A 27,817-nucleotide genomic window follows, 5' to 3' on the forward strand; every position below is an offset into this window, starting at 1 on the left:
ATGCTTCACTCAATTTTAACAGAAATTTTGACAGACCCTTCTGCATCAAAAGTTGATATTTGATCGCCTGTAACGAAAATATCAAAAACATGCTTAGAATGCGAATTGGAAAACCCATATACAGAAAGCACGAAATTGATAAGCTAGAAAGTATCTAAACTATATAAATGGAAATAACTACCAGCTAGTTTTGCAAGAACTTTTTCTGATAAACAGAACTGAATTTGGACATCTTCACCTAAAAAGAAACCTCCAGTTTCGAAAATAGGTATTTTATCGCTGATAATAACAAATTTATTGTTTATCTTGAAGGCCAGCTATGCCTTTTTACCGATAAAAATGAAATCTAAACCGTAGTTCAGACTACGTAAAATTTTAAGAATTTATAGTAAAATTTTCGCCTTTTTAACATACATTTTCTCTGCAGAATTTTGATATTATTATAATTACTCTGGCTTAATACTTTGAAGAAACAAGCTTTTTGTTAAAACTTGTGTGGATGATATAAAACGTATTGAAGAAATGGAATAAAGGAGAGAGTTTTTACATGACTAATCATTCACAATAGACTAGTCAAAGGCATTTATACCAAAATCATGAATGTGAAGAGATGAAAGCGAAATTTTATTGTTATGTGAAAATGAGGTCAGATAAGAGTAGAAATACAGAGGATTAGTGATTGCATAAAGGTCATCTGCTGGATAAATTGCTAATTTTGACTACTTTGCGGTTAGAAGAGAAAATTCTGGAACAAGTTTTGGTAATTTAATTTGCTTAAAAGGAAAATCAAAAACAAATAGAGTTTCATTTTAGGTATAAACCCATAAACCTTCAGTATCAAAATATCCTGAAAGTGAGTATTCAGGATTGGTAATTATTTCATATTTAACGAAACTTTTATGGACTGTAATAATATTGTCTAAAGATGGATTTTCAATATCACTTATAATTGAGCCTAGAGATATATAATCTTATTCACAAATGATGTTATAACAGTATATTTTTTAATCTTAATTAATACAGCCTTTTAATTACAAACGCTTAGCTTTTGCAAACATACCATTAATACTAAATTAACCACTAAATTTTGTTGCAACAAGGATTTTTGACATACTTCCCAAAATTTATTCTTATTATATTTCTGGCTCCTATTAATCAGGATTCTCAATTTATCCATCTGGTAAGTCTAGTTCTTATTTTTTTGGGTCATATTCGGAGATATATGTATGAAATTACGAAAATTCTTAATCTATAACATTACTAAATTTAAATTTATTTAATAGTGATCCAGACTGTACTTAGACTTCTAAAATATTTTTATTAATAACTCGTTATTCGATAATTGATTTGTCAAATTTTACACTTTTACCAGAATAAATAAGTTGTGTAGCTAGTCCTTCTTATGTTATATGCGCCTAAAATACATTATCTTTCAATATAGATATATACATATCAGTAAAAGATGTAATGTTATTCATTAAGTAAAATACTTTAAGCTAAGACAATTAACACTACTGTGTTCCATATGGTAATATAGGTTGAACTATACTCCAATCTTCATTAAGATTCAAAAATCTTTTGACTCTGATTTAATTAACAAAAGAAGAGTTTATACAAGCATATTTAGATTTATCAAAAGGAGTATCTCCATGGTGAACTACGTCAGACAATGATGCAAATCCATAAGGTGCAATAAGTTTAATAAATTATGTTCTATTTTTGCCAATACCACTTTAATACACTATTTCGAAAGCTTATGGTTCTGAAATAGCACCACTATCAAATGCGTGTCCATTGGATATAAAAGACCATTCTATAGGAATATCTTGAGGAATTTAATTATCAATACATTAAACTTTTAACTAATCATTTTTCTCCACTTCAGTATTTCTATTTGGTGTTTTAGCCCGAGGTTCTTATTTAGGTTAATTATATTATTTCGAAAAATCGAATTAATCAATTTCTTTATGAGAATAAATGTTAAAGATTTATTAATAACTATCTTTTTTTAATTCCTATTAAAAGAAAGACAATTCTACACTTTATATATCTACTTTAGTAGATAATTATAATTATTTCTCTTATCTGATTCCTTTCACTAGTGATTTTTAAGACACTGCAGTATTTATATTTAGCATCACCATTACTAATGGATGAATAATAGGATAACCTGATTCTCTTTCTAATAATACTGCTCCATAGCTTTACCGAGGAGTGACAAGCTAAATCGTTTTCAAGTCTATTTATCCCAATTCATTATACTTTCTTGTCTTTTCTAAGCAATCTAAAGAGTCATCTACATCGATCTACTAATAGTCATATATATAAGATGCTGTATTTATATCATACATTTTACCGACCTAATCACAATGAGATGTGTACATTAGTAATTTTTTACTAACAGTAACGTATTCGTGTTACGGATATATATCATTAGATAAAATAAGACTCAACGATTCATAGCCAGGTGGAGCAACTGGTTGTAAAATAAATAAGTAGTCTTCCTTTTAGCTTTGTGCAGGAGGTGTTAATGATGTGATACCAACTAAATTATATGAAATTGCAGGAGCAAATAAATGTGACTCTTCAAACTAAAGGCATTTATGTGTAGATAATTAAATTCCTATACCACTTTAAGCTACCCTACATTTAATATTACGCATGTTATCATTATCATCGTCTTATGGTTCTATAATCTCTAAATATTCTTTTTTCTGTGTGATACTTAATAATGGCAGTGATAATTCTTCGCCATCAACTAATTTTATAAGCGAAACAATACTACCAATATCTTAAAAATCTTGTAGCTATGATATGTCTTCTAATACAACTTCATTAATTGAAGGAACTTTTGAATCAATGTTAAAATGATGTTAGAAACTTTTTAATAGTGTTGTATACTTTCCATAAGGATTAAAAATTGTGATCTCTATGTTCTCTTACTCAAAGTTAATAAAATCCTGAGATATACAAAAATAATTATCTGGAATATCATATACAGACTATGCTGCAACTAAACTTAAGCTGATAAAACCTGGTGGGGGAATAGCCTTATAAAATGTTACTTTTGTGTTTGATTTAAATTCATTCATATCAAAAACTGGCTCATAGCTTATAGGCTTTTGAAAAAGCTTTGACTAAACTAAGGAAGTAGTTACTACACAAGAAATACCATCGACTTCAGATGGATCCAAGCAAAATAAATCTCCAAAAAATCCATACTACGTTATTGGTCTAAAAATATAAAAATCTTAGTCTGTTATATTGCCATCTAAATGAAATTTCTAATAAGTAAGTTAGGATATTTACATTCCGCAATTTTAGGAAATGTAATTAATATTATAATATATTACAATTTATATACTTATAATATTTTTATATATTATATTATATAAAAAATTTCATTCAATAAATGCTGATTTTGCTTTTTGATGTTTTTGGCCCCACAGTTACAAGAACTAATTATCCAGCTTACATTTGTTACGAATAACTAGATGTTATTACTCCAGATGATATATTATATAATATAAATTTTGTAGCAAACAATTAATAGCTTGCTTAGTCTAATGTATCATATGTAAATCAAAATGATAAGACATTTTAGGCGTTAATAAAGGATGATTAATATTGTTAAACTATATAATTTAATTAATATTAGATATTCTTTTTTTATACGTTTAAAAAGGTTTGCTTATTATTTTGTAATTTTGTGTCAAACCCCGGAATTATTTAATATTAATTTACAATGAAGACGGTTGATTTCTTTTCTGTATTGAGAGTTTCAGACTATGAAATTAAAGATTATTTAGGAAATATTAGATATCTTAAAGATATAGAAACCTCGTATATACCAGCATTATTTACAAAGAGTGCATTGCTTTAATTATTTTTCATTGATGTTTCTGGTGCATTTATTATACCTGATATGTTCTAGATTTAATTTGATAATAATCGTGTATTAGATATCAATCCAGCCAATCGAAATGTTCGAGTTTAAATTGATACATCTTATTATATTGGTGGAGTATAAGTTATTTTAGATAAAGTTAGCATTAGCTTAGACGATGTTAATATTAGGCCATATTATGTTTAACTATATATTGGGATTATATCAATTTTTCTCCTTATTACTACATATGTTATTATTAGAGTTAACTTTTCCAAAATTTAATAACTTATAGGATATAAAGCTTCCTCTATTTTAGCTATTTTTCTTAATAAATAAACAGAATCGATGATATTAAAGTCCTAGGAACATTTCATATAATAACAATTTAAATTTAATGAGTTAAATTAAATTCAAAAGTAGGTTTTTGTATAACGAGATAAAGAAATAATTGATATTGAAGTTGCAGACTCCCGCTCTTGTAATTTATTTACTGTTCCAGGAAAATTAGAGGATTTGTTTCCTCAATTTATTACATTAGAAGAAACATTTATGAGTATAGTCCATAAATAAAAAGATGAAATATCTCAACTTCCAGAAAATTAAGGTGTTTTCTCTCTAACTTAAGAAACAGATGATTATGACTGAATTATAAATTTCACTTATTCCACCACTTGGCTCCTACTTTAAATTTTGAGAGTCTAGGTTTTTTACCGCTTCTAAATTTACCGCTTACCTTCCCATTTTAATACATAATATTTAATTAATCTTCCATCCCAAGATTGTGACCCTATATAAGTCTAAGGCTTCCATGAAGTTCATCAGTAGTTGCAACACCATTATCAATAATATTATTTGTTCCGCTAAATTTAAGAGATTCCACTAGTCTTTTCTATTTTAAAATTTCATTTAATTTTATAGTCTCGGTTACTTTTTCTGGTGTCCAAACTGATAAAAATTAACGTATTTCTGCTGATTATTTTCTTTAATCTTTTTTAATATCGTACTTAACTCTAAATTAAGGCAGCATTGCGTGTAATTCATTATATAGTTCTTTTCTAAGTTTAAGATAAGAGTCGACAGAATCTTGATGATTTTCAGTATTATCTAATTATTCCTTTAAATTATTAAGTTATTTTAAATATTTGGCTTCTTATTATCTATAGATCGCAAATTCAGCTTGACTTTAAGTAATTTCTACAGGTACAGCTTGAACGTCTACATAATTATCATCTAAAAGCTTTTCAAATATTTACTTACTTAAATAATTACGCTCTTTAAAAGATATCGAACGAGGAAGATTAGTAACTGCACTTTACTCTTTTATTTTTTCATCTAAAACATTGTTCAAGACTTAATTCAGCGCATTCTTATGAATACTTTTTTCGGGGTTATAAGAGATAGATGATACTGCTTGTACAGCTAATGTCATATCTTTATTTAAAATCTATTTGGTGATAGAGCTTTATTTTGGTTAGAATGGATTTTAGGTAGCTTAAGTAGTCCAAATATCATACGGAGATATCGATGGTTACTGTACCCGTAAATTAGCTGTTGCTTTATTAATTTTTAATATTTCTTTATTTAAATTCTTAAATTCTCTATCTGTACTTCTTTCACTACGGATTTAATAGCTAACTTCGGGTAATTCTATACTCTATATTATTTTTGGAAGAATCACCTCATCTTCCCCAAACAGATCTACGGTTGTTGTTTTGATAATTTTTTCCTTCTTTTATTGCCTTTTTCCTTAAAGATTTTTCATTGACTTCAACCTAAGCTAAGAAAATCTTTTAGCCATTTTAAAGAAGTGAAAAGAAAAAGGAATTTTTCATATAAGAGTATAATAATTTATAAATAAAACTCTATCATTTTTCCATCCAAGTATTAACAATAGACTAAATAGCCTCTTTTTATATATCAATTTGTTAGTTAATCAACAGTTAACTCCCGCTCATTAAGTACTAACTATAAACACCACCTAAAAATCCACTTTTGCAATAATGTACAAAGTACTTATTAGCTTAATACAACACAACAATGCAGTCCTAATATAATAAATCCATTGGTTTGAACTTAACCCTGACAAATTTTAAGCCTGAAAATCCAGGAACTAGTGATATCACTCCAGAAGTATAAAGTTCATTTTAGAGTTTATTCGGCGCTTTTTATTACAAATTCAGACAGTCAAAAGTAGTTCGCATATATTTGATATTCTAACAAAGTTTGCTCATTTGTTCGTTGTTAAAAACGGTTTCACTAGTAAGATGGTAAATGAAATAACCATTTTTAGAAGGGAGTTACTTTAAGTATTATTACTAATTTATTAGCATATGTTGATATTGATATATTTCAGCTATATCACTCAAATAATGATAATAATTTGATTTAGTTTATATTGAATCTAGTGATATAGCTGCTTTTTGCATATGAAAAGCTAAGTCCTAAAAATCTTAAAAAGCATATTTTATTGGGTTGTGCTGTATTAGTAACGCAGTATCAAAAGATGATATTTCTATTGTAGCTAGGAGCCTGTTTGTATAAATAAAATTTGGGATATAAAACAAGAATGAATGCTTATAAGTCTTTGATAAGAAGTAGTAATTTTTCTTTATTAATCTTTTAAGATGCTTGTCCATAGATTGATATGGCTGGTTTGCTTACTATGATGAGATTCCTAGCTTAGTCAAAAGATAATTTATTTTACCATTTGGATCATTGAATGAAGCTTAATGAGCATTAATGATATGCTAAAGGCCTGAAATTTACAGTGATTGGTAGAAAGATAATAATCTATAACCTATAATATTGTAATCTGTATAAGTAAGAAATGGACGAGTTTTATTCTTAGAATCCTGTTGAACTAAAATATAACTTTGAATTAACGTTTCAAACTTTTAAATAGTCTATATATCGGTTTAAGATTACGCGTATTGATTAATTGATCCTGTAAATGCGCTAAATATTATCTGATCAGTAAAGTTTTTATCAGAGAAATCAATACCAGAAGAATAACTAAACACGATAAGCGTAGAAGTAATTGAAACAGGTTAAGCGAAACTATACTATATATTATATTTTTACAGTAATTCTTAAAAATTGTTGTTTTAATTTTTTTGTAATCTTTAAATCTTTTTAAAATATTAAATTAAATCTTCTTCGGAAATATCTAATTTAAGATCTTTATAAAATTTTTAAGGATGTACCCTTCCTATTTGATTTGTCAAACTTTAAGTGATATCATCTATTTTTTGCTCTTCTTCGTCTAATTTATTGACAGATTCGGATTCTGTCTCAGATTCTAGTGTTAGTTCGTTATCAATTTCTTTATCAGTAATATCATCAGATTAGTATTAATGTTCATCTTCTATTATTTTCGTTTTCTATGCCTGTGTAAAATCTTAGAACTATTATTGATTCCATAATTATCTATGAATATTGACATTAATTTCTTGAGATTCTTACGTTTCCACAACAAAATTTTGCATTGACGAACCTAACGAGATCTCTCGAGATTCACTATTAGATTCTTAGTCTACATCTACAGAATATTCTTCTTCTTCCTTTTCTTAGGATTTAATATTGGCAGGATTCATTTGTAAATATTATCGTTTTTCAAAAGTGATCTAGTTTTATTAGAACATATCTTCTAATATAATATTCTTTATTTTCTATTTCTCATTTACTATGACAAAATCGTTTATGCTATCATCAATTATTAATGGGTTCTATTAACGTAGTGCTTAATTTTACGGCAAATCTGGATCTTTTATATTTGTATTATTATCAATCTCTTATTTAACATATTACTTCTGGAATCGTAGCTACTATTCATTATATACACGTGGATCAAAAACGAATAGAAATTATTATAAGAATTAACCATCATCAACAACAAATATATTATCAGAAATTATATATTCTATATTAACAGGAGATAGTGATGTAATTAAGATAGAATTGGATTTAACAACCTAAGTATTAATAAATAAAAAATATCCCTCTTCTTAGTCTAAAAATTTATAAGAAACAGTAAAACAAATAGATTTTAATAATAAAAATCTACCAAGTATAGATATACATGTTTATGAGTCAACATTCTCAGATGTTATTATATGAATTATTTTTTATTATAGTAGTATTTACTATGCTCTATCATAAGTAATGAGCATTTAAAAAATAATTATATATAATATTTAACTGGCAATATAATAACAACATTCACTAAATGTAGTCAAGAGCTTACCCAAATGATTGAAATGAATCACCCTAGTTATTTGAGATATTAAAAGGTAATTTTGAAATTATATTATTATATTCTTCATCAAATGATGTTCTTTAATTTATTTTCTAAGTTTGTTAATCTTACTGAATATTTCTCAAGTTGTTTGTTAATACTGTCAGCTGGGCTTGATTATAAGCAGATTTTGCCTATAATTAATCAAATTACTCAAACAAATATTAATTTTTATCCTATTGAATAGGATCTGCATGATTGATTTATGTCAAACCCATTTATGACTAAGTCGGTGGCTAATATTATTTTTATTAATATACCGGCTATTGTTGTTCAAAGTTATTTTATACTTGCTATTAGTTATTAAGTCTATCTAAAAATTAATTCAGGGAGTCACATTTTTATGACTTGAATTCATAACTTGCTTGAGTTTATTCTTCCTGGATTAAATTTTCATCACGTTGTTTAGAATTTTTAATTTCGTCTTATGTTTATTTAATATCTCGATGTTACATAATTCTATCAACATTTCTCCGAATCGTATCAATATTGTCTTCTTTTACTTATGATATTTATTACCCTTATATATTGGGAATATATATCGCATTTTATTTTTACACTTATGTATTAATGATTTACTCAACATTTGGTCCAATAATATTAATATTAGATTCTTAATTATGTTATTCAGGTTGTCTTATTCGTACTATTTATTATTTAATGGTAATTACTTTTGGGGGTTCATAGAATGATGAATCAGATTTTTTCTACTCTACCTGTTATGCTTCTTTCGATTATACACTCTAAAGATCATACTTCTAAGTTTAGCATGATGAATTATTTGGAATTTATTAGTATTATTCACTTTGTATCAAAGGAATTTAAATAGTTTGTTACTAAAGATCTTATTATCTGTTAAGATAATTAATATTATCCTTTTCCTTGCAATTTATGGAATTTTAACATGAACTTTATTACTGTATATTCATCACTTATTATTTCAATATTGGTTAAGTATTAATACTAACTTACTGACTTATTTATGATTTTTATTGCAATATATCGGAAAATTTAATTCTAATAAAGTCAGAACTCAATCCAGAAAATAAAGTTTAAACTGGTAATTATGAAATCTAGTCCGATTTTTAAATAGATAAAGTATTATTATTTAAATCCATAGTTTCAACCAAAGGGTTATTGAGTGTTTATTACGATGTCTTATTATGTTAATATATTGATTTATTGCTACGTTTATTAACTTTAATTAAATCATAATGTTGCATTAATGATGATTTCAGCTTGGTTAAATTATCTTTTATAATTGAATTTTTTTAATTCAGTGTGATAAGACTATTTAAATACCCTATAGAAAACTCTTAATTACTATTAAAGATTAATTAATATAATATCGTCAATTATAGATTAAAATCCTATTAAATAAAAAGTGCTGTGCTATTAAGAGTTACATATGGTTATAGTTGACTAGACAATTTTTTGTTTAATAATTCTAATAAATACTATGGTAATATGAACTGCTCTTATTAAAATGATAGAATTCTATGGAAGTATAATAGTTATTATGCAGATATTTCACAACTACATGTTACAAACTCCGCCTATTGAAAATTGTTGAATTGACGAATTGTTGACTAGCTTTGCAATTAATTTAAAACTAAATCTGAAAATATCTTATCAAAATTTATTGAATCATATTTTTAATAATTAAATTATTAAGCTATTAGGTTCTACGGATCTCCTCTTACTAAATATGAATAGTTTTTAAATAAGCTAGCAATGAAATTGCTAGAATCAATATTTTTTGGAACGAAGATAATGCTCTGTTAAAATACAGTATTTTTACGTAATAATATTATATAAATACTAGGTAACTTTTGAATTTTGTGTAGAATTTCTCTATTAAATTAGTATCCTAAATTATTTAACGTTTTATAAAACATATCTTCAAAATAAGCAGTTTATCTATTATTAGAATGATCTAGTATCACAGAAATAATACATAATTACAGTTTAAAGCTATCAAATAGCATTTTTTTGCAATTAAATTAAGTGTTAACCCTATTTATAAATGATGATATAAGAACAATCTTCTTTAAAACATCTATATACTAATGAATGTTAATATTTTAAATATTAGTGTAGTTAGACAGGATATTTATAAAATGTTAGTCGTTAAAGTATACACAAATATCTTTATAAAGTTAGTTTAATAGATACAATGCTAATAATTTAGAAACTTTAGCTGAATTAAGAGTATTATCAATAAAAATCATAAATTAATAGAAACTAGCTAATGACTAATCATAACATTATTTAAGCTATTTTAAAATTAGTCTAAATGTATTTTCAATAAGCTGTTCATTAGTTGGATATTAAATATTTAATATGTCTTACTCATCAAAATTTTAAGTATTAAGAAAATAGAAATTCTTGTTGCTATAAAAAGCGTCCAAGAATTAAAAATATTCTATTGCCAGTTTAAAATATCCTTACTTTTGATTTGGTAAGTGAAATTATTAAAGTAGAACAAAATAATCATAAGTAATTTAATAGAGTGTAGAATCAGTGCTATTTATATCAGTTATAATATGCTATTTACTATTAATAAAGTAATGAATTGATAATTATCCTGATTTAACTAAAAAATTAGATTAATTTATTGATAAAAATTCAGAGTTTAAACCTGCATAGTTTTCATTTTTAAACAAAATAGAGTATTTGTCTATTAATGATATATGCACTAATGCAATTTATTATTAAAATAGAATAATAACGAACTAACCATCCTATGTGAATTGTATTTATTGAAACTATAATGCAACTACACTAGACAGAAACTTGTTTGCGAGTTATTAAATATTTATAGAATGTATCATTTACTATTATTGAGTAACATTATAATTCATATTAACTATAACTAGTTAAGTATCTATTAATAGTACAATTTACCCTAGTGGTGATATATTTATATGTATTTTTTAAGGCTTAAATTGTAATAATGTGATAGTTCTCTTATATTAATTTTTAACTATATCAATACCGTTTATAACAATCTAATTTATCAAACAATGTATCTTTTGGCTTAAAATAATACATTAAATATTGATTAGTTATTCGTAATTTTTTTTATCAGTAAAAATAAATTTTGAGGTTTCCAATATCTCATATTCTTATCCTCTGATTGTCTAAAAAATATCAACAGCAAGGTCACTTTTAGCTATTATTTATTAAAAAAATTTATCAACCTTAAAATTAAATAGATAAACTCGATCTTGTAAAACACTGATAAGTCCACTATTAGACAACTAAACATTTGGTTAAAATATTAATACAGATAAATCTAGCAACTTAGGTAATGCTCTTTTGTTCTTATTCAAATAATTAAAACTTATTTAAACACAAGTCTTTTCTGAAGGAGGTGGTTGTATATAATGAAACTATTGTTCTACAAATAGTATGAATGCATTATTTACAAGTTGTAATAAAAATATATTACTAGTTTCTGAGTAATATTTTTATCTAACTATCTACGGAAATTCCACAGATGACTCAATATGATTAACTTTTATAATGAATTAACTTGAATTTTCATTAAATGATTTAGTTTATATTTCAATTGGCTAGGTCGCATCTAACACTTTCAGTAACTGTATTAAATCGTTGGGATTAACTTTTGACTCTGCGTCGATCAGCGGAATATAGAAAGCCAAATTTTTCATTTTTTAAATATATACAATAATATTAAGAACATAATAATGAATTTATCAGATTTTACCGGTTTTAATCTATTTCAGCATCTGCTCAATACGGTGCTTCATATCAACTGCAACAGCCTTGTCGCCCTTCACGATAACGCTATAAACGTCATCAAATTCCATAGAACCGATCCTCAACCTGTAAAACTCAATTACCGCGTATTACGCGTCAAATCCAACCTCTTAGTCCAGCAACATTTTCTGCAACATGTCCATTGAAACTACGCCAATATTGATTCTAATTTCACGGTTTTCGACATTTTCGAAATTGTAAAACGCGTTGAGAGCGCACTTTCTGGTCTCTAAATTGCAGTCGCCATAACGCTCAAAGAGCACGCTCAACAGCTTGCTAAAAGTGTTTAGAGCCAAATTGACGCTATTATCAGCAAAACTCTCGAACGCTGAGACGAGCCAGCTGGCTGCCTTCAGGCACTCCGCGAGCGAATTCAGAGCCGAGTTAGGACAAAAATCAAGTTTTTCTTCCAAAAACTTGAACGGCGAGCCGGTCGCAGTTTTGACGATTTGGACGGCTTTTTGAGCCTTTTACTGCTGAATTCCGCTCGACAAAACCGCGCAGAAAACAGAAATCTGTGACCCGAAATAGTCTGCCCCGTCTGGGTTCAGCACCAGCGTCGTGAAGGTTTGGACCGAATTTTCGATGCTTTGCGCCAAAATCGCCTCCGCACAGACTTGACTCGCAAGAAGCAGCAGCTCCTTGTCGGTGTGAACGAGAACGATCTGCTCGAATATCAAAATCGCGATAAAATCGTAAAAATTCTCTTCTGAAATCTGAATTTCGTTCGGTTTTTAAGCGAATTTCAGCTTCAAATCCGAGTCTCTCAGACAGAGCTGAAGCGTTTTCAGGAGCGCTTTTACCGTCTGAACGTCCAATTGGTGCATTTAGCGACTTTGGCTGAAAAGGATCGAAATAAGCGACATAATGTTCTGCTCTTGGCGCAAAGACGCCTAAAACAGCGTGAAAAGCGCCGTCACCGAAATCGCCTAAAGCTCTTTATTTTTCGTTATCAGACAGCGCCTCTCGACGTCAATGCGAATCGACGGCTCAAGTTGGCCCAAAAGAACGCAAATGCTGAAAATGTGATGGATCGAATCCACCAAACTGATCCTGTAAGCGTCTGAAGGGTCCGATTTGAGCGTCAAAACGACCCTGCCGATCAAGATCGTGCAGAATGAAAAGATGAGTTTTGATACGTTTTTGTCGATCGAAATCGCGAATTGGAGCTGGTCGAATTCGTAAAAATTAGTCTTCAAATTTGCCTGTTTGGAGTGTGATTAAAGCGTCAAAAGGCTGATCAAAACGATCGATTTCAGTGCCTGGTTCTTGGTGGATTCGTCTATCTGGACAGCTGTTGGGAGCACGAAACACAAAATTTTGACCAGGTCGCAAATTCTCGCGTTTTAGCTCAAAAATAGCTCGTGTACGTCCATCATTGGGATGATTCTCTTAATATTTTGGTAGAATTGCGTTATGAATAAGCTAATGAACGCTGCCATTGGCTGATTAGATTGCTGGATTGTTGTAAATAGCTTATAGAAGGTACTCAGTGTCAGGCCGATGACTGCTGGGTAATTCTTGTTGTTTGAGTTAGTGAAGAAGATGTTGAGGACGGAAATGATGAACGCGTGGTTTTGAGCCGCTTTTTCAGGGAAAACTTGGCAGAGAAGTTGGCATAAGGTTATTCCTAAGACGTTTTAGGATGTGGACGTTGATTAAATGGAATTGAAGTAGTCGTGTTCGATTTTGTCGTATATGTCTTCTCTGATCGTTAATTAGATCGATTCTTCAGATAAGCAGTTATATAAAATTTCTTAGCATTTGTGGACGAAAATGATTGAATCTGTGGTAGATATGGTGTCGGAAGTCGTTATAATTTCCTTGTAGTCTCTTTAAATAGCCTTAGTGCAATATTCTATTAATAATTCAAAGTTTTATGAGATAACTGATGATTGTTTAAATAGTCCTTTAAAGAATTTAACCGTATTGTCATTAATAGGATTTTTAACAAATGCAAACTCGAAAAGGCTTTAAAGTTGTGGTTTAGTTGTGGTAATCATAAGCACAGAATTAATAATTTATTACACTTATGCATCATCTGTGCATGATAATAATTTAACTATTTAAGGGTTAACTAAAGTTTCTAATAATTGTGAGACATCAGCATTCAAAGATGTTAACAACTGGGCAGCTGAATTGATAACAATTTCATTCTTAGACTCCGTTAAAAGTCTAGGTATGAAATTTACAATATTATCATGAATGAAAGTTCCATTGGTATCACATTTTGCAATAAATGAAAACAGATCCATAGATGTGATAAGTTATTCATCAGAAACACCTTCAAAATTATTTTCGAATTACACTAGGTCGTAAATTTTATCTACAAAAATTTAAAACTAAGCCGCTTATAGAGATATCATAAGTTCTTTAATACCATTACACACAAGTTATTTAAAATTCAAATCCGTCTTAATATTTTAATAATGTTACATAAGCAAAATTTAAAATTATTCAAAAAGATAAGGTAAAAATCCTAAAATTGTCGTAACTGGTTTGATTGTAACCAACTTCCACATACTTACAGAAGCATTTCTAATACCATGAGTATCATCACAACGTGCTAAAAATAAATTACCCATTAACTTATAGTACATATCAATACCCATTAAGTTCATAGCATTACCTAGGCTTTATTCAGGAATAAATACTTTAACATCACGTTTTTCATCTTTTTAAAATGAAACTTGTAATAATTATGCTCTTAATTCTTATAAATCTGAGCTAATTTATCTATTAGATTCCTAGCTTTCTGTAGCACCTAGTTCAGAAATTATATCACCAATTAAAGAAATAGATAAAAATCTAGATTATACAGCTGTTGAAAGAAGCTGTTAAATAACTATATCTAGAATTTACTTAATTTCCACTTTGTGTTTTAAGAAAGAGGTAGCAAGCTGCCTTGCCATTTTATATAAAGTCTCAGACTGATCAATAAATTCTGGCTATCTAACAAGTAAGAATATGAATTCGAAACAAATTTATAAGTATTTACTAACAAAAATATTTCTCAAGGCAACATCATCTAACTCAATAAGTTTTTATGGCAAATATAACAGGAAAAGAGAGGCACAAAATGCATTTACTTCATTATATTCAATACAATGCATTTCTTTAACATCTTCGATCGACTACTTAATCTTGAATTAAGAAGTAAATACTTTGTTTAATCTAGATAATAATACCTCCCAAGTTTAATTGTTGAATGATAAATTTACAATAGAAAGTGCTAATCCATGCTATCTTTAAAGATCTAATGGCTTAGCTATATTTTTCCATAAATCTATTTCAAGACTTTATGCTTATAATGGAAAATTCTCAAGCATTTAGGAAATAGTATTCGCAGAACTAGTTCTGATTTCATCATTACTTTCTTGTAGATTATCTTTCAACAACTAAATTAAACGGGGGATATATTATTTAAAGTCATTAGATTTTGCTATTTTACTTAGTAATACAATACAACTGCATCCTATAACCTTTGTATGCTTATCTTTCATAAGATCGTTAGATTATTAATAAATAGTACTAGAAACCGCACTAAGAACTCTGTCACAAATGGGATATATAAGTGTTAACGATGCGGCATCAATTTGCTAAGTAAAAGTCATTTATGTAATCTCTATTAAAATTTAGCGATTCAATAAAGGTTATGAATAGGCATCGATAATCTTTCTACTGATAAGCTTTACTTATGAAGATTATACAGAATCTGCAACTTTTTCAATTGTTTTAAGTGCTGAGTTTTTAACTTATAAATGTGAATGATAAATGTTAGGTTATAATGCAGGTAAAAGAATAGGCAACATTCTAGCCATTAATAATCTGAACTATTGAAGAGGAATCTTGGCTGAGTTAGAGCTTAAGTTATATACTAAGTCACAGGCTCCTTTCTTAAATTACCAATCAACATCATTTGTTAAAGCATTAACTAAAACATTCATTACACAAGAAATACCAAACAATGATAAATTTTTGAGAAGTATATTTTACAATTATACAACCATCTGGTTAGTCTTTTAACATTCTGCCGAAGAGAGATATAATATATCCTAAATAAATAGTATATAGTAAGGTTCTATCAGCTTTCCAAATGCTTTTATCAAGCTTTAGATGATAACTATACCTAGCTATTGTTTGTTATCTTCAGCTTAGCGTAGACAATAACATCCGACATTTTCAATAATATTTTCTCTCTGATAAACATAAGATAGTCCTAAAAATTAAATAACACCACTGAGGCAAAATACTGAACCAGGGAATTCATTAGATTAGAACTTAACGGTATCGATATATCGATGTAGAAGATAATTATGGGCAAACTCTTAACCAGATTTATACTTTTAATGTGGATAAACTTACTTCTATGGCTATTTGACAAACTGACAAGTAAGTATATTTTTCCAAACATTTTATAAAGCTTTTGCTAATTTATCATCAATATCCAGAAGTGTTTTTTAAGAACATACCTCTAAAAAGTTAATGATAACACCTCTTTCTTTGTCTTCAAATAACAATTATGTTGCAATCGATCCCAAAATATTTACTATATAAGAAGCCATATCCGTCTCTTTGTTTGCTAATTATGAGTTATCAATTGTATACTAGTGAACAACACCAAAGTTGAAAATACCAATCTAAAACTTAATGAATCTACTAACAAAATAATAAATAAGAGTATTTAATTTAACATTGGCTACTTAATCCTATCTATTAGTCTCAAGTAAATAAACTATCTGCTAATTATACAAAAGGCCCATTTAAACAATAAGAGAAATGATACTTTATTATGCTGATTGTAAAACAAGCTAATCGTATTCTGCTATACCATTATGTAAAAATCTTTCTACAATAGCCATCATCAAGGTAGTCTTAGTCGGATCTATCTCAATGTATAACTTTTAATGGTGTTTTAACATTGATATAACTGAATCCTGAGTGTAAATAGATTCTTAAACCATAAATAAATTCGAGGAAATCGGATTGTTAATAATTTATATTCTGTTTTTCAATTCATCTTCTTCCTAACTTGGTGATATTTCAGATATACTAGGGAAATTTTGACTATAAGAAGGTGCAAATAAACCTAATGGCAATGACTAATCAATAATTCCATCAAATGACATAATTTATTTTGCTATTTTGTCAAATATATTCCATATGCATCTTCTAATTGATGAATTTTATGTTTAAATATCAAACCTGCTAGACTCTAAATCAGTAGAATATTAGAAATGACATAATAATAACTTGTTGACAACATTTTGGATAAACTATTTTGTTGAGATTTATTCACAAATTGCTTAAACTGCAGCAGGCAACAACTCTAGTCTATATGCATCATAATTTGAAAAGCAGTCAATAAATAACTCTTCTATACTATTCTACAAATGATTAATATAATTTATTCGATCACCTGATGATAAGAAAAATCTTCTAACAGAATCACCTAAATACTCAGACAGTAATAACTTAAATTATAAATCATGAGTCAGGTTGATTTTCTAGCTTGTAGGAATATGTGATAATGTTTAATACGCTAATTATTTAGAATGGTCTGGCTTAGTAACTAAATTGTTGATGATTGGGGTCATGAAATGTTGATCAAACTATTTTCCTTTTAGTTTATAGCTTGAAATAATATTTTATACAATTCTCATTAATGTATACTAATTTGTATCAGTAATGCAGAAAATAAGTTCAAGAATTTAAAAGTCGTGAACATTATTAATTATCTTAGAAAGAATCTCGTATGACTGGTTTAAATATTTGGTTAATATAATTTTTTGCATCTGATCTAAGCTAGGTACTAGGAAAGATATAATACAACATACCTATTAGAATGTTTCTTCGTCAAAAGGATTATATTCATATAAATTTAGGACCTATGTAATAAGTGACTACAGACTATTAGAGTTACTATATGGGATAAAATACGAACCTGATTAAAACTTATATTTTAGGTTGGATTTGACTTTATAATGATCACCATAAATATATTTCATAGCTAAATGAACCAATAAAGGTTAAGATTCTATTCCAGAAACGAATACTTTGTTTCTAGCTATAGATAAGTATACACTTACAACCTACAATACATGTTTATCTATGCCTAAACTGATACCTAATAGTTTAGATATTTTTAATATGAAAGACAAGAATATGTGACTACAAGATCTGAAAACAAATGTATTTCTCTTTAATAAATTGCTTAGTTCAATTAACGAATCAAATAACGTAACATATTATACTTTTATGAGCTGGCGTTTTTTATCTTCTTCTTAAGTAAGTTACTACATAATCTCTAATCTTCTAGCATTAGAGACTTTTGCATGTTATTCTTGCTTAAGATCAGCATTTTTTGTCAATAGAACTTCTGATGGTATAATATTAGATTATATAATTTCATTAGAATTTAGTATTTGTAATTCTATAGAAGTGAACTAAAACAATTTATTTTCTATTAGGTTTAACTACTATACAATAAAGTCTTAATAATCACCAAGCTTTAGTATTCTTTATACTATATTGTAAATCTGCATATTCTTTATATCAAGTAATATAATTTACTTAAAACTAGATAAATTAGATTTAAAAACTAACATATCAACTTCAATATTATTAATAATTCTTATGAATTGAACTGTAAGACAATTAGAGTCTGAAAAACATAAAAATTTAAATAGGTCCCATTGAGAGCTTTCTAAAATATATTTTAATATCTTCTCATCTGCATATGATGATTTCAAAAAATGTAATACTGTATAATCTAGCAGTTCTGTTTTATGGATACATTTGATATAAATATCAATAGTCGCATCTATAAAATTACTATCCAATGTGACTAATAATTAATTATAAGCTATAGATTCTTATAAATTGACAAAATCTAATATTGTCACAGATGATTTGCTTTTCTCATATATTTATTCAGTAGAATCTGATGAAGTATCTAGAGATATCTAATAAATTTATTACAGTTATTACTATATCTTATTTTAAAACTAAGAAAATTTTGGCAATTTCATAAGCAATGCAGCTTTATTATAAACTAAATCTTTGTGTAAAGCGTTTTATACTATTACACCTTTAAGTTAATCTAAAATATTTAACTTATTTTCCATATCATCTTTTCCTAATTATCCAACGAACGATAGCAGCAAAGTTTCAATATAAAATTCAGTATGTAGCATTAAAAATTTATAATTAGGCTATGAATATTGTACAAATGGAGCTACCAGCACTAATATTTAGTCGTTGATTTTTAATTAACACTAGTTAATAATTTATACAGATATCTACTAAAACAAGGTAGGCTTTCTTTTTTATATAGAAAATAATAGATCTTTGGGTAACGGTGTTTATAAAGATACATGTTGCAATTTATTTACCAGCTCTTGATTCTTTAACTTGGTTCCAAAATACTCAAAAGAATTTGCACCTATATGTTATTAAATTAAAATTGATTATGTTGAAGCTAAATAATAATACTAACTTCCTAACGAAGTAAATGCTTAAATAACCTCATCATCCTTATTCTCAATTTTAGGAACTGCCTTTAAATTCTTAACATACTTTATAAACGACATACACTTAATAAAATCTGATATTTTGATATTATTATAATTTTCTTGTAAATATTTAACTATTGTAATATCGCTAGAAGCTTATAAGAGTTTCATATATGCAGTTGACATTTAAGAAATGGAATGTAAAGTGAAATTTAATATCTAATGTAAATAATATATCCTATTATCACTATATAAGGAAGGTATAATAAAAAGAGGATTTTCTTATTAATTCTCATATAGTTTAAAATTACGAAGTAAAAGAAGCAATATGAAATAATATTTACAATAATTAATAGTTTGATATAGCAATATCATCTTTGTAATACTGTTTTGAATACGTATTCCGCGTACGTAAAATAAATTATTTTACTATAAAATAATTTAACCTGCAATCATAATGGAGTTACACCTTTATAACGTTTTATACACTTGTTGTGAAGCATAGTAACATAAATAATTAAATTTGTTAAGATTATATTAATGTCGTTACACAACAAAGGATTATTTTCATAATAAATATTTGTTAATACTAAAATACAATATTATTGTTACTAATTCTATAACATGAATTATCACAACACAATTAGATTACATAAATCCCTTAAAAGGTATAAAGTTATATACTTTTTATTCAAGTAATGTTTTGATAAATTTATTTTATTATACTTGAATTCAAATCAGTTTTTAATATTTTTAGATTGAAATGCTAATATTTAGATATAGATTATAACATTTTATCTACAAATTTGATTAAAATTATAAGCTTTGCTAAGTTTATAATATTACAACTAAATACGCCAGATTGTTTAATAGAGGTAAAGATATTTATTTCAAACACAAATATAAAAACATGTCCAATTAAAATAATCTATTATTAAGTTTTGTTTATAGTCTACAAATAAATTTTTACGTTATTTTACATACTATGTTACATATAATATAAATAGATATGTAATATTTTTAAATATTTTTAGATTCACTCAAATTTTAATTCCAACTTAATTGGGACGTGATCACTTAAAAACTAACAATCATCATCGATATCTGCTCCAGTGATAAATTCTTATATTTGTTCATCAACCAAAAAATAATCTATTCTCCAGCCTTATTTTTTAGCTCTAGAATTTCCAAAGTTACTAAACCATGAATATTTAATTTTCTCTCCATTTACTTTTCTAAAAGAATCAGTCAATTTAAGTTCAGTAATTAATTTTTCAATAGCATCCATTTCTTCTTATGTTGCACCTGGTGAACCAAAATTAGACTTAAAATTATGGATGTCTATTTCACTTCTTATTGAATTTAAGTCACCACAGTAAATAAGAGGCTTTTCTTTTTATTTTTACTTCAACAAAAATCTGATTTCATCTTCATAGTCCATTCTTTCAGGTAAAAATGAAATACCACCACCTCTACCAGAATTCGGGACATAAACGGAGACAAGATTAAAATGAAGGGTTTGAATATTAATATAACGGCCTTCAAGATTAATAAGTGATTAAGGAGTAAGGTGTAGACACGATGTCTCATATGATATAATTTATATATTTTTACGTATAAAAACACCAGTACCTGAGTAACCTTCTTTATTAGTTGCAGAAGAGAAAATAAAATTATAATTGTTAAAAAGTTGGGGATAGTCTGGTACAGCATCGTTAATAAATGACTGTATTTTATTTACACCTACTTTAGTCTCAGAAATACAAAATATGTCAGGATTATTATTCATAATATACCCAACAAGGCCTTTTTTTAATGCTGCACGTATACCATTTGTATTCAAGCAGATAATTTTATATTAACTTACATCTTTATATTATTCTGTATCAATAGTACATGGAGAATATGAAACTATTACTTCTTTCTATGGTTTCATACTTTGTTTTTTTGGTGGCATTTTAAAAAAGAAAAGGTAAGTATACAAAACAATTTGTTAAAAAAAGAATTGATAAATAAGCTCAGTCTTTACGCAATTCGTATTTGTGCTCATGCATACCAGTACTATCGATAATATAGTACTATAAAGTATCCCCCGTATAAATTTCTCTTTCGGCTATGGCGAAATAAGCTTTTTTCATTAAATCTACAGCTTTATCAACTGTAATTTCAGATGTAGCTTTTCTAGTAACGATTGGCATTAACTCTTGATCTAAAATACCAATACCGAGACTTTCTCCTGATCCTGCAGCAGTATATTAGTAGGAACCAATACAACCTACAGCATCATATGCGTATAATTTAGCCTAATTATTTTAATCCAGCCCTGCAACAATATTAAAAGTATACCAAGGGAAAAATCTTCTATAGTAAAGATTAACACTCATAAGACGAGCTAACTCATCAACTGTTATTTATTCACCATTTTAATATTTAAAATTCTTAGCTTCTAGAGATAACTTTTAATGTAAATGTGTGGCATCAACTCTCATTCCCGCCATAGCTATCATAGCTTTATCAGTTACCTTATATGTTTTTGGTGCATGGCGAGATAAAATGCCATAACCTTCAGAGGCCCTAGTATCGGATCCAATTACTACAAATCCATCACCAGCGATAGCCATGGTTGTACCCCCATTATCTGTATAGGGATTGAAGCGATCATCATGAGACATTTTAGAGGTTTATCAAATTAATGTATTATGATATTATATTGCATTATTTAAAAAATGAAAAATTCATTAGTAATTGATGCATTAACAGTAACTACTTAAAAATAAAAAGATCTTAAATTTCGAACATCAATAAAAAAGAAAAATAAAATGTATGCTTCTGCTGCCATTCATTAACCTATGTGCACATTTAGATAAACATAACTATCTAAATCATATGCAAGACAAACTGTGCAATAGTTATATGCTGAGGCTTTATCTGTCGAGAACACTAAGATATAAGAATCTAAGGATTAGATTATAGTTTAAAAGAATACTAGCTTATTAGAAAAATTTAAACCGTCGTATTTTTATTATAACTAACTGAATTAAGAAGAAAGAGTACTATATTTATAAATAGAAAATCATATTTTTAATGATGAAGCTTTCCTTATAAATGTAGTGGATCAAAATATTTCAGGTTAAAAACTTGCACAAGCTTATAATATGGATTATATCATGGATTTTAAAGGGTTAGTTTTATTTAAAACAGGTTAGTTAAAAGTTAAATATTATAATAAAGATCTATATTCATCATATCATTTGAATCAGTAAGCTTAGGTTGTCTATGGTAATTTGCTAAATATAATGAATAGATTTATTGAGTCTATCGATAAATTTAATTGTGTCAATTAGCTGGTACAGTATATAGTGTAATAGATAGATTATTCAGAGTTAAAAGATGATTGTTCAGCATTCCATGCATTAATCGGTCGAAAAGCGAATTCATTAGGTATTGCCAGGGTATTTTCATTATTGCTAAGATAATTTGATATTGAGTCTCACGTTGTAGCAGGTACATTTTTGGGAAAACTACATTACTGGAATATAATTAATTACAAAAAAGAATATATCTAGGGAAATCTTCTTTCTCTTATAGACTCACCATTTCATGCATAAAATGACGATTTATTTACATTTATTGATATTACAAGTACAATTTTAAATAAGATTGACATGCATATACCATATTATCATATAAATGTTGATTTTGAGAGAATAAATGCGGACCATTCATTTCTCAATTTTTTTATATATCCTGAAACTTAAAATTTAGTATTTTTAGAGGAAGCTATTACCAATCATTAAAAACTAAGAGATCTAATGAAGAAGATCTCGTTAAATCTATCAAAACTCTCCATACATAATGATAAACTATACTATGATGTCTTAATTATTTTTGGATAAAAGTTCACTGATACACAACTATGGTTAGAGTCAAGATGGTCAGATATTATATCAATGTTATTACGTTATGCACCAAATTTTTAATTGAAATCTTTAGAATTCCCACGAACTCCAACACCTGCATTTACCTTTGTTTTTTCTAGGTAGGAAAAGCAAGATTTTATTTTATATCCATAAATTTTTTCAACTTTTTAAAACCACTAGTTAGATGAATTAATCAATTTTGTAATAACATAGCATTAATTCATGAATAAACTTATTATTCCTTTAGATACTGATAAGGATATGAACTATTGCATTCAGAATTTTTAAGAAGATTATATTCTGTAAATGTTACGCTTAAAGATTTTTGATACAGAAAATCCCCTAGACTCGTGTATTTTTGGTTACAATTCGTCGGCTATGTTAATCGTGATAATTTTTATACATATACCAGAATATAATAACGTACCAAAATATGCAAGAAAAAATAGGCTTCTACTTCAGCCTAGTCTGCGCTATATTTATTCTACTATAGTTTAAAATCTTATGAAAAGAATTGATGAAATAACGATTCTATATACGAAAATAATTACACAAGATTAATTAACATTTATTTTCTAATGTATCCGTCTCGACTATCCGGAACTATTTTTTACACCAATTATAGACATAATAATGAGTTATGACCAATTAAAACGAGAGATGAAAATTTTAGTTCCCCTACCAGATTTTACGCAGTTGTAACATTAATCCAATTAGCTTAACTAAATGCTCCTTTAATTACCATAAATTCCAAAAAATTCTTCAGACTATCAAAAATAAGAGATAATTTTATAGTATCTTATTAATAATTATTATGCTTACATATAATTAAATCAAAATTCTACTTCAGCTTACGATTTTTTAATTGAAAAGTAGGTATCTTCCCAGTCCATTTCTACTGCATTTGCTCTTTTATGTTAGTCTTATCAAATTCCGGCATGCGCTGTAAAATCTGAAAAATCTAAACACTGTATTACACTCAACTGGATAGCCTCAAAATGTACAATTTTAGATCTTTATGTTTAATTTTAAGGAAGGATTGAACAGCAAAATCAATATTTTTACCCAACTTTCTCTTTCAATATTTCATATCTTTACTACAAATTAATCGATAATACCTTCTAAGATATAATAATCAAATAGGCAAATTCCACGTTAAATCCTATTTTCAAAAAGTATAAAATTGAGAATTTAGACGACTCTGGACTTTTACAGTTAAAATAATCATTTAGCGAGTAGATTGTCCCATTTTAGCGATCTCCAATTGTATAAATCTGTCATACAAACATCAAATAATCTTTATTTTTCGATTTTCTTTATTCGAAAATCACTTCAATATCAGCACATTTACTTATGAATCACTAAAAAATTCACCCTATAAACTTTAAGTTTGATCTAAGCAGTAAATTACCTGTTGTTTTAGTGCGTTTAAAATATGAAATAAATTTTTCTGAAGTTGATTTTCACCCGGATAATTTAGAAGTGGAAAACTAGAAAAATATTGCTAAATAAATATATTAACATATCAGTTTAAATAAGGAATTTAGTATATTAAAATTGAGCTATAAAACGTTACCAAATTTATATTAGTAACAGTTTTCACGCTACAAATTTGATTAAAACATGCGAATTTTACTTAAAAAGAAGATTTAGGAACATGTGGGGCAAATTTTTTATATAATTCCTTGTTTTAATGAATATTGTATTATATTTATTTTTGCTTAGTAGTGATGGGATGTAAGGAAAATATATAAGCAGTTTTTACTATAAATTCGTCTATAGAATAGAAAGGATTTTTATAGTATTAGTGGAATTTAATTTACAGTGAGTATTGTTTACTTTGTTGTTGATACTAAATAAGATTACCTATTGTTTGAGTAAATAACATATATTATAGTTTATAAAATACTTACTTAATAATACTAAGAGAATAAGTCTTTTGATATTGACTTAAAGTAAAATGGATCTATTGTAGGTAATCGGTAATTATTTTACTTTTAACAAGGCAATAATAGGAATTTATTTTATATAATGAAAGATAATTTTGTCTGTAAGAAATAAATCAATGAGTTAATTGTATATTTCTTATTGAATATATAATATTACATTTTTAATATCTTCGATTCTAAAAGTTAAATGAGTTTCAAAGATAAAATAATTACTTATGATAAATAAAAATATTATATTAACTTATAATATTATACTTAATTATTAAGCTGAAAGGTGTGTAATTTCATTAAATTATATATTGAGTCCTTGCAGTTAATAAAATTTATATATGTAAACAATTAAATAGATGAAAGAACAAACTAATTATATAAGTAATTCTATTATTATTAATGGTTGATTCATCCTTAACTGTTAATTATCACTTCATACGACGGGCTTCACGTTCGCATTCCATAAGAACGATAACGTCATCCTTACGGATGGGTCCAATAGTGTTACGAACAAGGGTACGCTTGTCTTTACCTTATAATTCTACTTTTACCTGGGTAACGCCACCACGTGAGCTGGTACGCCCGAGGATTTCGATAACTTTGGCATAGGTGATAGTATCAGCAGACATGCACTTGGAGTGGAAGTATTAATTGTTTTTTAATTTTAATTTATTTAAATGTATAATAAGAATACATATATTCTAAAAATGGAAGGCAAACTTGTTTCTGTTATTTTACCATCTGGACCTAGTCTTACTAGATCAATAAAGACTGAACTGATCTCGTTTAATAATAACAATTTTATAGCATATCCTTCTAATAAGTCAATTATAATTTTAGATCCTATTGAAATGAAGTAATTTGTATATGACTAACATAAATCTGAAGTAACTGCACTTGCGATACATCCTTAAGATTATTATATGGTATCTGGTGATTAAAAAGGAAATCTCATTATTTGGTCTTTGAATAATGAAAATCTATTAATAAAAGCTAAATTTGAGCTATCACATCCTATTACTGCTATTTAATTCCATTCTGATGGGTAGCAGCTAATTGTAGCAGCTAAACAAATGTTCTAATTTAATTTATAAACAGAGTTATAAAATCCGCTTCCTTCACCCGATTAACAGCTTACATCCGTCTGTTATTATAATAAAACATCAGCAATTGTTACTTCGATTTCTGGCCAGGTATTCAGCTATTATGGAAGAAAGTTAGCTTTCACTAAATCAATTGATCTAAATATTGCTATTACTAGTAGTATATATGTAAATAATCATTTAATTCTTGTTGGTCAAAAAGGAACAATTACGATTTTAGACAATGATTTAAACATTATAAATTAATAATCAATTGGAGCTAGTACTATTTTTAATATAACCTCATTTAATTTATTAGAAAAAACTAATATAGTTTGTACCTGCGCAGATGGTTCTATAAAAGTTTTAGAGCTTTCAGCAAGCCTATAATTAACTGAAATTGCGAGTTAATCCTTTATAACCACATTTTATTCAAATCAGCTTTTGTCTTTGGCTTTTTAGAAGCACAGCTCCCACTTTTATGCTTTTACTCTTTCTGGTAAATTTATTGACATAAATATTTCCAATTTACTTATTTCGTCCAATTTAGAAAATAGAATAAGATTTATTTGCTGCTCTAAACCTATTGAATATGTTATTTAAGCTTAAAATTTTCAAATTCTTTGTACTTAGAACAAAGGAATCAAAATCTCAAATAATTTGACCTAGTTTTCTATTTTAAACGAACAAAAGTTTGACTAAATCTTTTAAAATAGAGTACTTTTTGCCAAATAAATTGATAACGGTTCGATAGTTGGTTTTACAACAGTTAATTTTTTTACAATTGTGGATGATATTTATAGTTAAAAAGCCCTTAATATAACTATTCATAGTGTATCACAATATAACAATGATTTTTTGCTATTCTCAGCTTAAAAAATCATCAAATTCGAAATTTCAAACGTGTAAACGGTAGTTTATACATGTGAAACGGAAGAAATAACCTCAGGTGACTTTAGTGATGGTATTTGCGTGATTTCTACGCTAAAAATGAAAGGGGTGGAAATCGGCGAGATAAGAGTATTAACTGATTTTTCAAAAATTTCTAATTCTTCAAAAATTTTTACACTCCCTATTTACGTTAAAATAACAAAGAATCGTGTTTTTGCAGCTTCTTCTGATAATAAATTCGTCATTTTTGACTTAACTGATTTTGAGAAAGAAGATGTCTGGCCGACTTTCAGCAGACTAGAGCAATGCTCTAAGATAACTGGAAGAGTTCAGGGTATATTAGGAACCATTGTTTTTGGTAGCAAGGGATGGATAGAACTCGCAGATGATTTTTCAATCAAGCTATCTAAAGATTCAGATGTTGCGGTGACTTACGTTGGTGAAATAGGAGATAAATCCACGATTTTCATATGTAGCGGTGCGGCTATTGCAAAGTGAAAT

General features: G+C 27.4%; 11 protein-coding genes across 11 annotated transcripts; 3 read left to right on the forward strand and 8 right to left on the reverse strand. All coding sequences in view use genetic code 6, as the record gives it.

The window, feature by feature from the left end:
• Window positions 1–5: 5 nt before the first annotated feature.
• On the reverse strand, window positions 6–3,311 carry SS50377_20099 (uncharacterized protein; the record flags this gene model as incomplete). Its single annotated transcript, XM_067904044.1, has 1 exon — window positions 6–3,311. The coding sequence occupies one exon, from the start codon at window positions 3,309–3,311 to the stop codon at window positions 6–8; it is 3,306 nt and encodes a 1,101-aa protein (XP_067767526.1).
• A 434-nt stretch (window positions 3,312–3,745) lies between these two features.
• Window positions 3,746–4,534, forward strand: SS50377_20100 (uncharacterized protein; the record flags this gene model as incomplete). Its single annotated transcript, XM_067904045.1, has 1 exon — window positions 3,746–4,534. One exon carries the CDS (start codon window positions 3,746–3,748, stop codon window positions 4,532–4,534), a length of 789 nt encoding a protein of 262 aa, XP_067767527.1.
• A 10-nt stretch (window positions 4,535–4,544) lies between these two features.
• SS50377_20101 (uncharacterized protein) lies at window positions 4,545–5,687 on the reverse strand (the record flags this gene model as incomplete). Its single annotated transcript, XM_067904046.1, has 1 exon — window positions 4,545–5,687. The coding sequence occupies one exon, from the start codon at window positions 5,685–5,687 to the stop codon at window positions 4,545–4,547; it is 1,143 nt and encodes a 380-aa protein (XP_067767528.1).
• A 67-nt stretch (window positions 5,688–5,754) lies between these two features.
• SS50377_20102 (uncharacterized protein) lies at window positions 5,755–7,530 on the reverse strand (the record flags this gene model as incomplete). The annotated part of the gene is made up of 1 exon (XM_067904047.1): window positions 5,755–7,530. The coding sequence occupies one exon, from the start codon at window positions 7,528–7,530 to the stop codon at window positions 5,755–5,757; it is 1,776 nt and encodes a 591-aa protein (XP_067767529.1).
• Window positions 7,531–8,107: 577 nt separating this feature from the next.
• SS50377_20103 (uncharacterized protein) lies at window positions 8,108–11,860 on the reverse strand (the record flags this gene model as incomplete). Its single annotated transcript, XM_067904048.1, has 1 exon — window positions 8,108–11,860. The coding sequence occupies one exon, from the start codon at window positions 11,858–11,860 to the stop codon at window positions 8,108–8,110; it is 3,753 nt and encodes a 1,250-aa protein (XP_067767530.1).
• Window positions 11,861–11,905: 45 nt separating this feature from the next.
• SS50377_20104 (Translational activator GCN1) lies at window positions 11,906–19,939 on the reverse strand (the record flags this gene model as incomplete). Its single annotated transcript, XM_067904049.1, has 1 exon — window positions 11,906–19,939. One exon carries the CDS (start codon window positions 19,937–19,939, stop codon window positions 11,906–11,908), a length of 8,034 nt encoding a protein of 2,677 aa, XP_067767531.1.
• A 580-nt stretch (window positions 19,940–20,519) lies between these two features.
• Window positions 20,520–21,440, reverse strand: SS50377_20105 (Endonuclease/Exonuclease/phosphatase family protein; the record flags this gene model as incomplete). The annotated part of the gene is made up of 1 exon (XM_067904050.1): window positions 20,520–21,440. The coding sequence occupies one exon, from the start codon at window positions 21,438–21,440 to the stop codon at window positions 20,520–20,522; it is 921 nt and encodes a 306-aa protein (XP_067767532.1).
• Window positions 21,441–21,501: 61 nt separating this feature from the next.
• Window positions 21,502–22,155, reverse strand: SS50377_20106 (Proteasome subunit beta type; the record flags this gene model as incomplete). Its single annotated transcript, XM_067904051.1, has 1 exon — window positions 21,502–22,155. One exon carries the CDS (start codon window positions 22,153–22,155, stop codon window positions 21,502–21,504), a length of 654 nt encoding a protein of 217 aa, XP_067767533.1.
• Window positions 22,156–22,209: 54 nt separating this feature from the next.
• On the forward strand, window positions 22,210–25,134 carry SS50377_20107 (uncharacterized protein; the record flags this gene model as incomplete). The annotated part of the gene is made up of 1 exon (XM_067904052.1): window positions 22,210–25,134. The coding sequence occupies one exon, from the start codon at window positions 22,210–22,212 to the stop codon at window positions 25,132–25,134; it is 2,925 nt and encodes a 974-aa protein (XP_067767534.1).
• Window positions 25,135–25,771: 637 nt separating this feature from the next.
• SS50377_20108 (Ribosomal protein S28) lies at window positions 25,772–25,972 on the reverse strand (the record flags this gene model as incomplete). The annotated part of the gene is made up of 1 exon (XM_067904053.1): window positions 25,772–25,972. One exon carries the CDS (start codon window positions 25,970–25,972, stop codon window positions 25,772–25,774), a length of 201 nt encoding a protein of 66 aa, XP_067767535.1.
• A 78-nt stretch (window positions 25,973–26,050) lies between these two features.
• On the forward strand, window positions 26,051–27,814 carry SS50377_20109 (WD40 domain-containing protein; the record flags this gene model as incomplete). Its single annotated transcript, XM_067904054.1, has 1 exon — window positions 26,051–27,814. The coding sequence occupies one exon, from the start codon at window positions 26,051–26,053 to the stop codon at window positions 27,812–27,814; it is 1,764 nt and encodes a 587-aa protein (XP_067767536.1).
• Window positions 27,815–27,817: the final 3 nt, after the last annotated feature.

This window comes from Spironucleus salmonicida, chromosome 1, assembly GCF_000497125.1.
Source record: "Spironucleus salmonicida strain ATCC 50377 chromosome 1, whole genome shotgun sequence".
Lineage (NCBI taxonomy): Eukaryota > Fornicata > Diplomonadida > Hexamitidae > Spironucleus > Spironucleus salmonicida.